This window comes from Cebus imitator, unplaced genomic scaffold (assembly GCF_001604975.1).
Source record: "Cebus imitator isolate Cc_AM_T3 unplaced genomic scaffold, Cebus_imitator-1.0 Scaffold141, whole genome shotgun sequence".
Classification (NCBI taxonomy): Eukaryota; Metazoa; Chordata; class Mammalia; order Primates; family Cebidae; genus Cebus; species Cebus imitator.
The window spans coordinates 2,264,713-2,276,618 of NW_016107456.1; the positions used below are offsets into that span (position 1 = coordinate 2,264,713).

General features: G+C 36.5%; 1 protein-coding gene across 1 annotated transcript; it reads right to left on the reverse strand.

The window, feature by feature from the left end:
- Window positions 1-8,590: 8,590 nt before the first annotated feature.
- Window positions 8,591-10,338, reverse strand: LOC108313702 (importin subunit alpha-1-like). Its single transcript, XM_037743344.1, has one exon. It carries the CDS (start codon window positions 10,213-10,215, stop codon window positions 8,626-8,628), a length of 1,590 nt encoding a protein of 529 aa, XP_037599272.1. The 5' UTR covers window positions 10,216-10,338; the 3' UTR covers window positions 8,591-8,625.
- Between the last annotated feature and the right edge of the window lie 1,568 nt (window positions 10,339-11,906).

Consider the following 11,906-nt stretch of genomic DNA (forward strand, 5'->3'; position numbering starts at 1 on the left):
TTCATTTATCAATTCTAACAGTTATTTAATGGTCTTTAGGATTTTCTGTATGTAACAATATGTCATTGACAAACAGGGGCAACTCGACTTCTTCCTTCCTAATTGGCTGCCTGTTATTTCTTTGACTAATTGCCCCAGCAAGGACTCCCAATACTATGTTGATAGAAGTGGCAAAAGTAGTTGTTTTGCTCCTGGTCTTAGAGGAAAATCTTTCTCCATCCAGTATGATGTTAGGTGTGACTTTGTCATATATGGCCTTTTTATGCTGAGGTACATTCCTTCTATACCTAATTTGTTGACAATTTTTATCAGGAAGCGATGTTGAATTTTGTCAAATGCTTTTTCTGCATCTATTAAAATGATCATATAGATTTTCTCCTTCATTCCATTAATGTGACCTATTACATTTATCGATTTGTGTATGTTGACATCCTTGCATCCATGAGATGAACCCCACCCGATCATAATGAATTATCATTTTAATGTGCTGTTGAATTTAATTGGCTGGCATTTTGTTGCAGATTTGGCATCTATGTTCATTATGGATATTGGCCTAGAGTTTTCTTTTTTTGTTTGGTCCTTTCTGGTTTTGGTATTAGAGTAATGCTGGACTCACTGAAGAAATCTGGAAGTATTCTCAAGTCATTAATTTTTTGGAATTGTTTGAGTAGACTGGTATTAGTTCTTCTTTAAATATTTAGTAAAATTTAAAAGTGATGCCATCAGGTCCTAAGCTCTTCTTTGATTGGAAACTTTTTATTACTGATTTCATGCTGTCACTCATTATTGGTCTGCTCAGATTTTATATTTCTTCAGGATGTTATATTTAAGATAATATTAATGGTTATGTGATATCAAGAAGCTATTTTTAGAAAAATATAACTTTATACCCAATCTATGTTTTGTAATATTTTTATTAGTAAATAATAAAAATTTTCTTTGTCTATATTTTATTTTAAAATAATAATCACTTTGACAGGAATTTTTAGGTGCCATATAGTAAGATTTATGACCCCATTTAGATATCAAGCATAATGTAAAAGATTCAGCATTAGAAATAAAGTTTTGAGAAAGTAAGAAATAAAGGGAGCTATTGGTAGAATATTAAAGGAAATATATCTAGAACTTACTATTACCCCTAACCTCTCTGACTCCTGTGCTTCTCTGGTCTGAAACAATGAAAGCATCATTCTATATATCCGTAAGATTCATTATTTATCTCTTGTATTTCACTTTTATTTTTAGCTTAGGAAGAGAGGATATTGGGAAATGAGAGATAAGATATAATTTATCCAGAATACCAACCTCAGTCACTTTTGAAATGAGAAATTTTTACTGAAGCTTGAGTAGAATAAAATGATATAACATCATTTAAGCCAGGAGTCTGAAGCCTTGGAGACTATGCTTTAATGTATTCAGCTGCATTCTATTATCTCCTGCTGCAGGCGCAGCCCTATAGACTCCTCCATTATACTCTCCATTAAAATCTATCACTAAGACCTTGAAAAGAAGTACTCTTGCTATGCTTTTAAATGAATACATTAAATATGTTCAATGACCCAAGGAAAGTGCTCAAGAATGTCTGGAACAAAATGAAATGAATCTTTCACTTATATAGCACTAACGACCCTTCAAAGTATTTGCACCTTTCAGTAGATGCTGATTCACTTTCTGTGGATTTATAATACTAAACAAGCCAATAGGTACTTATTGACAAGTGCATGCTCAGCATTGCTTGGCATGGTATACTATACATAAGAAACCTGCAATATAGTGCCAGCCTTTGGGAAACATCTGAGATTCTCATGACATTCCTAGAGAAGGAACCCAGGCCACATATATTTCAGTGCTAACTGGCTCAAGGTAACACTAATTTAAAGGGCTTCTCTGAAAGTTAAGAGAAAGAAGGGTCATTCTAAGTGTAAGTATAGAATGAGAAAATTTTAGAGCTGAAATATAATCTAATTTGACTTTTTGATTTTACAGAAAATTTAAATGAAGGCTACTGAGGTAAAAGGAAGAGAAGGAAAAAAAGGAGATAGTATTTTTCTACAGCCTTATACTCTGTATAATTCTCTGCATTATTTCATTTAATTCTGGCAACAAGTCTATGATGTTATTATGCCCATTTTTATAGGAAGTTCATTAGGCTGAGAAATTAACCTTTTGGTGTGTAAGATCTCAAAATTCAGAAGTCCAGGCTTATGGTTATCTGATTCTAAATCTTTTTTTTCCATAACATGAAAACATTGTATTGGCATATATTATATGCCAAGTACATTCCTGTATTTTATCCTAATTAATTTTAAAATAAAAGAATACTTACCTCTTATAATTTAAAAACCTCCACTGCTGTTCTGCACTGACTTCAGGATAGCATTACATACAATCAAAAATCTGGATAGTATTACATACAATACACATTAATTAGCTATACATAATTGTAATAGTAAGCACTTTTTATTATTTCCACTGGTCTAGTTGCTTTATACATTTTCTTTCATTTAATTAAGCATCACAACAATGCTGTGACAACATAAGCATTGTGATAAAAGTTAACACTACATGCCAGGCTCCATTCTGAGATCTTTACCTATGTTAACTTATTTGACTCTCTTATCAACTCTCCACCATCATGATTTTGTGGAAAGTGAAGCATGGAGTAACTAAGCAACTTTGCCCAAGGCTACTTAGAACTCACACTGAGGGAGTATGTCACTTGAGTCCACATATGAATCATTGTATTCTGCTGTATTTCACTAAATAAGAAAGGAATGGAAGCAAGTAAGAGTCAGCAATGACATAAAATGTACTCCATTAAGAAATGGCCAAGAAAGTTTCTCTTATTGGCAAAGGGGTGGAGATGGTGAGGAGAAGTGACAACAAATGGAAAGTAAAGATAATAGATGCCCCCCTTTGATTAGAAAGCATGCCAAGATAGGCTGGGCATGGTGGCTCATGCCTGTAATCCCAGCACTTTGGGAGGCTGAGACAGGCGGATCACCTGTGGTCAGGAGTTCAGGAACAGCCTAGCCAACATGGTGAAACCCTGTCTATACTGAAAATGCAAAAGTTAGCTGAGCATCGTGGTGGCAGGCACCTGTAATCCCAGTTACTCAGGAAGCTGAGACAGGAGAATCGCTTGAACCTGGGAGGCGGAGGTTGCAGTGAGCCGAGATGACGCCACTACACTCCAGCATGGGCACCAAAGAGCGAAACTCCTTTCAAAAATAAATAAATAAATAAATAAATAAATAAGCATCCCAAGATAAACCATGAACATGCATCCAAGTTTCTTCTATCAGGCTTTATTGGTCACGAGAACTGAGACCACCAGTATCCATTTGGTTGAGCTGTGAGGGCTGAGGACTTAAGACAAATGTGTCAACATAACTTTACAATGTATTCTAGGAAATGTTACTTAAATAGTTTTACTGCATGCTTCAGAAAATTCTTGAAAGTAAATTTATTTTAACTATATAAATTATCCTCTGACTTATTTGAACTACAGAACTATAAATGGTCCTTTTCTCATAATAGTTTGCTCATCTGAGCTAACAGCTTACTATCGTAAGCAGCTGCTTACCTATCAAGACATACTTCAAGATCACCTCATTATGTCCAATGCTAAACAACTACATGATGAATTTACCCTGTCTCAATCAGATCCTTGCATGGAAAGTTCTTCCTAAACTACTTGATCTTTAATCTCCAAATCCTATTGTTAACACATCTCTAATCTCCCTATTGAGACACACACTAGACTCTATATGTGATGCTCTCCCTACTGCAGAAGGCTAGTAAACATAACTTTGCCTAACCATGGGTTATTATAGTGGTCTTTTGAAGAGTGAGTAGTTGACATGTGTGAACACACGTGAGCCTGCCACACCCTAAGCCAGAAGGAGTGGGAGGGAAGAGTATTTTGAAGAATTGTCAAAAAGAACCTTTCCTGGAATTCTGGCTTCCTATTTTAGGAACTTTGAACATTAATGCTGCAACCTTTGAAGCAATAGCAACTCTTCCTTCCCCAGATCCTCATGAACCCTAGAAATACTCTATTTCAGGTGTGCGTCTTCTCTAACTTGATGTGGTGAGGGAGGTAACCAGGATAAAATTTTTATCCAAACATGTGGCAGGCTTACAGAAGGTCCCCCAAGCAACAAAAGAAGGTCAGCTGTACTTTGAGTTAGATGTAGCCTGGGACAAAAGCAAATATTAGCCACACTTCAAATAATATTTGCCTCTATGTTATTATCTACTTTTTCATGATAGTTGAAGACAGACTCTTATGTTACAGATGTCTATAATTTTTCTCAGGGGAGATGTGTACTGGGGAAAAATGTTATTTAGAATCTATTACTGCTTTCTACGAAACATGGTGCTTTTGAATGTTGGGCGCAGGAGTACTGGGATATATATTTGGCCTCTCATGGAATTTTTACATTGTTCTGTGTAAGAAAGGGTGAAAACTGTGTAGTAAAGAAGAAAATGGATATTCTGAAAGAATAAAGATTTACAAAAAGGAAGCATGGAGAAAGTTCCTAATTGGAATCTTGACTGAGAGAATGTAGAGAAACATATCAAACAGCAATTAATAAAGTTGTGAGATATGAAATAAGAAATGAAGACATTGTTGGCGCAACATTAAAGCCACCATTAAAACAAATCTACATTGTTGGCCTATGGTTTTACAGAAAATAAGCCAGTAATTTTCCGAAGGTCATGAATCTTCAAGCAGAGAGCACATTTCTTAATGTTTTTATAACAATGATATATTTCCTTTCCGCTCTGCAAAAGTAGAGAGCAACATAGACTTGTTTCTCTTCTAATTCTGAGTAGTAAAAATTGTTGGATTGACGATAATGATGCAATTTCTTTGTAGCAATCCCACATACTGAAGCTTTCTGCCCTGTTGAAATACATGCTTTTTAAGTATTTTCAGAAGCAAATTAAAGTTATTGCCCTCACTTAGATTATTATCTTCTTGAATTTACAGAGCAAAACTCTGTCTCAAAAAAAGAAATATATATATATGTGTGTATATGTGTGTATGTGTATATATATATATATATATGTTTACTATAACTTATTGTAGTCTACCTTCAGGAGCTATTATTTCACATTATATTTAGCTTAAAAGTCTTACACTCATATTTTCTCTTACAGCTTTTGTGCTATTTGTCACAAATAACTTTCGACTTCATGTATTTTAGAAAATCTAAAATACATTGTTATTATTTTTGTTTAGATATTTAGTATCTTTTAAAGATCTAAATAATAAAAAAGTACATATTGATCCATGTAATTATCATCTCTGCTCTTCTTCATTCCTGTGAGTGGAAGAAAATCCATATTTTCACTCACTGTCATTTTCTTTTTGCTTGACTTTCAAAATTTCTTAAAATGTGGGTATGCTGATCATTAATTCTTTCATCTTTTGCATATCTGAAAAGTCTGTATTTTATCTTAGGTTTTTAAAGATATTGTTGCTAGGTATACAGAATTCTAGGCTGACAGGTTTTCTTTTGCTACTTTAAAGATATTGTTCTATTAACGTCTTGGTTGCAATGATTCCTATACAAAATATGTTGTCAATCTTATCTTTGATTCTCTGAATTTGACATCTCTTTTTTACCTCTACTTTAAATTTTTTTTCCTTATCACTGTTTTGAACAATTTAATTATGATCTTCTTTGATTAATTTTGTTGTTGTTGTTTTTCTTTTACTTGAAGCTTATTGATATTCTCGGATATATGACTTTATACTTTCGAATTTTAAAAATTTTCAACCTTTAATTCTCCAGATACATTTCCTCCCCACTCCTTTCTCTTTCTCAAGCATGCCAGTCACATATATTGTAGACTACTTGAAACTGTGCCACTGTCACAGGTTACTGAGCTATGTGCATTTTCCTTTTTCCTTTGGAGACGACGTCTCACTCTGTCACCCAGGCTGGAATTTAGTGGCGCAATCTTGGCTCACTGCAACCTCTGCTTCCCAGGTTCAAGCGACTCTCCTCCCTCAGCCTCCCAAGTTGCTGGGATTGCAGGCACCCACCACCACCCCTGGCTAATTTTTTTTTTTTTTTTGTATTTTTAGTAGAGATGGGGTTTTGCCATGTTGGCCAGGCTGGCCTTGAACTCCTGACCTCAAGTGATCTGCCCACCTCAGCCTCCCAAAATGCTGGGAGTATAGGCATGAGCCAATGTGCCCAGCGCTGTGTGTATCTTCAAAAGTTCTTATTCTGTAAGTTTTTTTCTTGATATTTTTTTACTGCTATGTCTTCCAGTTTACTAATCTTTTCCTCTGAAAAGTAATCTGTTCTTAATCCTATCCATAAAAATTTTCATCTCAGATTATGTAGCTTTTATAATATGTTCCATTTATCTCTACTTACCTTTCTTTTTAAACACGGAATGCAAGTAACATAACTATTTTTAATATCCTTGTGCTCATTATCACATCTATGCCATTTCTGCATCATTTTTGATTGATTCTTCTTACCATATTTCACTTTTTCCTACTTTTTTACAGGCCTGATTTGGTACCCTAATTGGCTGCCAAACATTGTGGTTTTCTCTTTAGAGAAGTTTTTGTTTTTATCATCCTATACATATATTTGTGCTTTACTGGGGGATGTAGTTATGTTACTTAAAAACAGTTTGATCGTTTTATATTTTCAGTTTTTAGGTGGAACCAGAGCTGTGATTAGTCCAGACCTCTGCAGAGACAAGGCCTATTTGAATACTCTTCCCAGTGTTCCATGAATTTGAGGGTTTCCAGTTCAGTTCGTTCTGCAGACACTGTTCCTGCTCTATAATTCTGGCTTATGACTCCCCAGCCTTGGGAAGTTTTCTCACATGCACACAATTTTTGATCAATACTCTGCTGAATACATAGAGACCTTTCCACATATTTCTACAGTTCTCTATTAGCTTAGTTTTCTTCTATTAATTTGGCTTGGAAACTCCAGCTACGTTAATTTCTATAGACACTCTGCTCTGTCTCCTCAACTCAGGGATTCCACAGCACTTTGTCTGAATTTATCTGCCTTGCACTACAGCTGAAAACTAAATTACACAGTAACCTGAGTTAATTGCTCAGTTTGCCTTGTTTTTTTTTTTCTGCCTCTCAGAGATGGCTGTATTTTCTCTGATGTCCAGCACTGTAAAAGTCATGTTTTTATTAGTTGTATTCATTTACGTGTTGTTTTACTCAGGAGGGCAAATTCCGTTTTTGTTCCTCCATCATGGCCAAATGTAGAAGTCTCCAGATTTATTGATATTATTATTTTAGTGACGTTAACATACTAATGAGGGTAAGCCATGTAAAATGGTTCAACATCAGCCCCTTTCTTCAAACAGAAAAAGTAGTACCTTATGATTTAGTTTTCATTTATATGCACTGCAGTGCATCTGGAAAGAATGAGAAGCAACTTTAAAAAAAAATAAATCTTATGTTTTAGTGTTATATATGTTCTACATATTCTAATTCCTGGCGAAACCTCTAAAAAAAGAAATAATTGGTAGGATACAATATTCCATCATATAGATGTACCACAGTTTATTTTCCATTCACCTATTATGAATAAAGCTGCCATAAACATTTGTGTGCAGGTTTTTGTGTGGACATATGTTTTTTATTTATTTGGGTAAATACCAAGGAGTCCAATTGCTGGCTCATGTGACAAGGCTGTGTTGGTTTTGTAATAAGCTGCAAAACTGTCTTCCAAAGTGGCTGGACTATTTCTGCATTCCCAATGAATAGAGTGCCTGTTTCTCCACATCGTCACCAGCATTCAGTGTTGTTAGTACTTTGGATTTAAGGCATAGGTGTGAAGGGTATTCTATTTTTATTTTAAGGAACTGGGACTGTAATGTAGGCAAGCTAATATTAGAGTCTGTTGTTTTTAAGCACTATCTATCACTGCTTCTCCAAGTTAAGTTGGCATCTCTGACTTGTGGACTGAACATCATGCCCTCTAAACTCAAAAAGGGGCTTTGCTTTATTCTGCGATGTTATTTCCTACCTTTTACCATTCCCAATATAAGCATGCTTTAACCCTTTTCAGCTTAAAAAAATAAATAAATCCTTAGGTTCACCATTGTTCCCTTAATTTTTGCCTCCCTTCCTGGCAAACCTTTTCCAAAGATTTCTCTTTACTTGCTATCTGTATTTCTTCACCCTAATTATCTTGATAACTGTGCTTTCTTTCTCACTGTTTGATTGTTAATGTGATTGATAATTTCCATTTAACTCTCGGCATTGATTGACATGCTAGATTACTTATTTATTCTTGAAATATTTTTTCTGCTTGGTTTCTAGGATACCATACCTTTTAAATTTATCCCCTTACCCATTGCATGTGTTTTTTTTTTGGGGGGGGGTGGGTTAATGTTTATTTACAGGAGGCTGCAAGATATGAAATTCCACATAGAAATAAGAAATGTGGCCAGGGGACAAGCTTCATAGAGTACGTACAGTTGGAACTGTTCAAGTATAGTTTCAGTGTAAAAAGTGCTACAATAACAAACCACATTTAGAAAGAGTTCTTCGTAGAGAAACAGGAAGACAAAATACCAAACATAGTACACAACAGATTTATACCTCAGCTACATGATCTAAAAGTTAAAGGTCCCAGGAGTCCCATCCTGAACTTGGAAGGTATAGCCTTCAGAGGTAGTTTCTGGCACAACATTTTGATCTTCCTCTTTCTCTACAGAGAAATACTTCTCAATTAAGTTTAATGAAGCTTTATACACAGACTCACTTTCATGGTTTTGCAGAGCTTCAATTTTGTCTAAGCCTCCACATTCTTCAATCATTATACTCAGTTTCTCAGTTTCACCTAGTTTCTCAGCAGCCTGAAAGATATTTGAAATGGCATCCAGGATAACCAGAATAATCTTGGTATCTTTTGCAGTTAAGAGGTTCATCAACGGTTCTATTACGCCACAATGAACAAGGTACACAATCTGTTCAACTGTTCCACCACTGGTATAGTTGGTCACAGCCCATACAGCATCCTTTTGTGTCTTAAAATCTGCCTTAGAAAGAACACTGACAAGGAATGGGACTAATCCATGATTCACAACTTGCTGTATCTGGTCCTGACAGCCAGCTGTGATGTTTGACATTGTCCATGTAGCTTCCTTCTGAATGTTAGTTTTGGGGTTGGTGAGCAAGCTGGGAAAGACGGCAAGCACTCCTGCATCGATCACAACCTGACTCTGTTTATCTGTACCAGTGACAATATTCCCTATGGCTTGTAGTGCATGAGTCACAATTGGCAATTCAGAAGCTCCTAGAAGCTTGACAAGTTGGGGCACAACTCCTGTTTTCACGACCATGTCAATTCGTTCATTTGGACCATCAGTAAGGTAGGAAATAGCCCAGCAGGTATCTGCTAATACTTCTGGATCATCATGATGCAGGAGCCTAACTAAGGTAGGAAGAATCTGCTCAACAGCATCTAACGGAGGTGCAGGATTCTTGTTGCGGCAAAGATTTGAAAGCGTCCAGGTAAGATTACGTAAGTAACCACATGCCAAAGATGACATATCGGGAACTGCAAGAAGAGCCAAGAGTGGGTCAACTGCACCGTACTTAATAACCAAATCTCGGAACACTGAGCCATCACCTGCAATGTTTCCTAGAGCCCATACAGCTTGTTCACTGATGTGAGCATGGGGAGATGCCAACAGAGAAATGAATGCTGGGATGGCACCTCCATCTACCACAGCCTTGGTTTGTTCTGATGTCCCAGAAACAATGTTAGTGAGTGCCCAAGCAGATTCAAACTGAATGGGACTACAATCAGTTCTGCCCAAGAAGGACACAAATTTTGGAATCAAACCAGCCCAGATTATGTTGTCTATGGGGGGCTGTTTTTCTCTAGAAAGTAGTTTCCTGGCCGCTTGGGTAGCTTGGAGCTGATTTTCCACGTATTTGCTATTTATGCCTTTGACAATGTCATCAACAGACCAATTTACAGTGCCCTGGTTGTTGCGGTTTTCCTGCAGCGGGGAAGTAGCATCATCAGGAAATGAGCTTACATTTCTCCTCTTCAGCATCTGATCATCCTTCTTAGCTTTCCTCAGCTCCACATTGACTTCTATTCTGCGACGCCTCATTTCTGTACTGTCTTTTCCCTTGTTCTTGAATCTGTTAAGACGGGCAGCTGGTGTATGTGCATTCTCGTTGGTGGACATGGTTATGAGACAAAGGAAGAAAGCTGTGAAGCGGGCCGGGCTTCCACAGGAGGCTTAAGCGGGGATCCGCGGCTGTGGGAAGGCTGCGCTAAAAGCGACCACCTCGGCTCAGCTCAAAGACCGTGTCTCATGTGTATTTCTTAATTCTTCTCATGTCCTAACGTTTATGTGTTTAAATGTCCTGGCCTCAGTTCTTGACTTGCCTTCGTTTAAATACTCTATCCCCTAGATGATAACATTTATTTCCACAACTTTAAATACTATCTTCTATCGGATAATTCACAAATTTATCACTCCAACCCTTCTGTATGCCCTCAGATCAGAGACATGCCAAACTGGACACTTGATACTTAGATGTGAATCTAACATTTATAAAGTCCAAAATGGAATTCTGCTTTTCTCCTAGCCAAAACTTGCTTCTCTCATGGACGACCATTCACCTTATGCTTCTGCCAAAACATGTAAATTATCCTTGATTCCTCTTTGGCTCACATTCAAAATCCGAGTTAAAATAAATTCTATTAACTTAGTTTTCAACCCAACAACTTCCTACCACCTTTACTACCTTTACTACTATTGCCCTCGGATCCTCCATGTTCCAAAACTGCAGGGTACAACATTCACTTGGAATACAATGAGAATATTGCCCTAGAGTTTCCCAATTCAATGGCCTTGATAAAACCATGCTACCCTCATCTCTTGCATTGAAATTGCAATAGTCTCCTGGTAGAACTTTGATTCTTGAGGAAGGCAAAACTTTTATAGTAAGAAGAATTGATAGCTCACACATTCTACGTCCTTTTCATCACTGAGGTGAGTTCTCATTTGTAATCACTGTTTCCTGAACTGAATCTCTTGGTTCACTGATCCTGAGAGATATTAATAAAGAATTTCATGGCCAAATATGTTTGAACACGATCCTCAATATAACCCTCCTCATGAAGATTCATAAAGTAGTTTAGCATATGATAGTCTATGGAAAGGCCTACGGGAAAGAAAATTTAACTTCAAGCAATTTTTTCCTAATCTTATTCATAACAATATTTTTCATCACTTTTGGGTAAAGAAGAATGTTAATGTCTTCATCTTCACCTGGTCTCTTAAGAATGAGCTCTGTTTTCTTATCTATGAGAGGAACACATTGGAGTGACATTAACTCTGCTCATCATCTCATTTCTCCTTTGCATGCATATTAGAGTCTCACCTATATAAAATCTAGTTTATATTAGCACTGTGGTTATTTTATCTCAAAATTAAGAAATAGGTTCCATGCTGGCTATGTTAATTCCTAACTAATTAATCAGTAAGAAGGACATAAATGCTTCTCTGATTCCAATTTCCAGCCATTAAGTCCATCTAAGCCAAGCCTTCCAACATGGTGGTTGTGGGGAGAAGGAGACTGTTGTCTCTGTCTCTTAATTCTAGGTTCTTCATGGACCCTATGACATGTAAATCAAATTAGGGTAGCACCATAAGCTCACATGTCTTGAACAGTGGGAAAGGAGTAGGAATTCTCATCTAGACTTCAGGTTGAAATCCTATCTTCTAGCACATTTTACCCTAATTGAACTTTGGGATGGTTTTGTGCTGCAAGATATTACTCTCTAAATTGCATTGATCTCCAAATTTTTATCACATCTATGAATGTGTGCTCTCTCTCTCTCTCTCTCTCTCTCTCTCTCTCTCTCTCT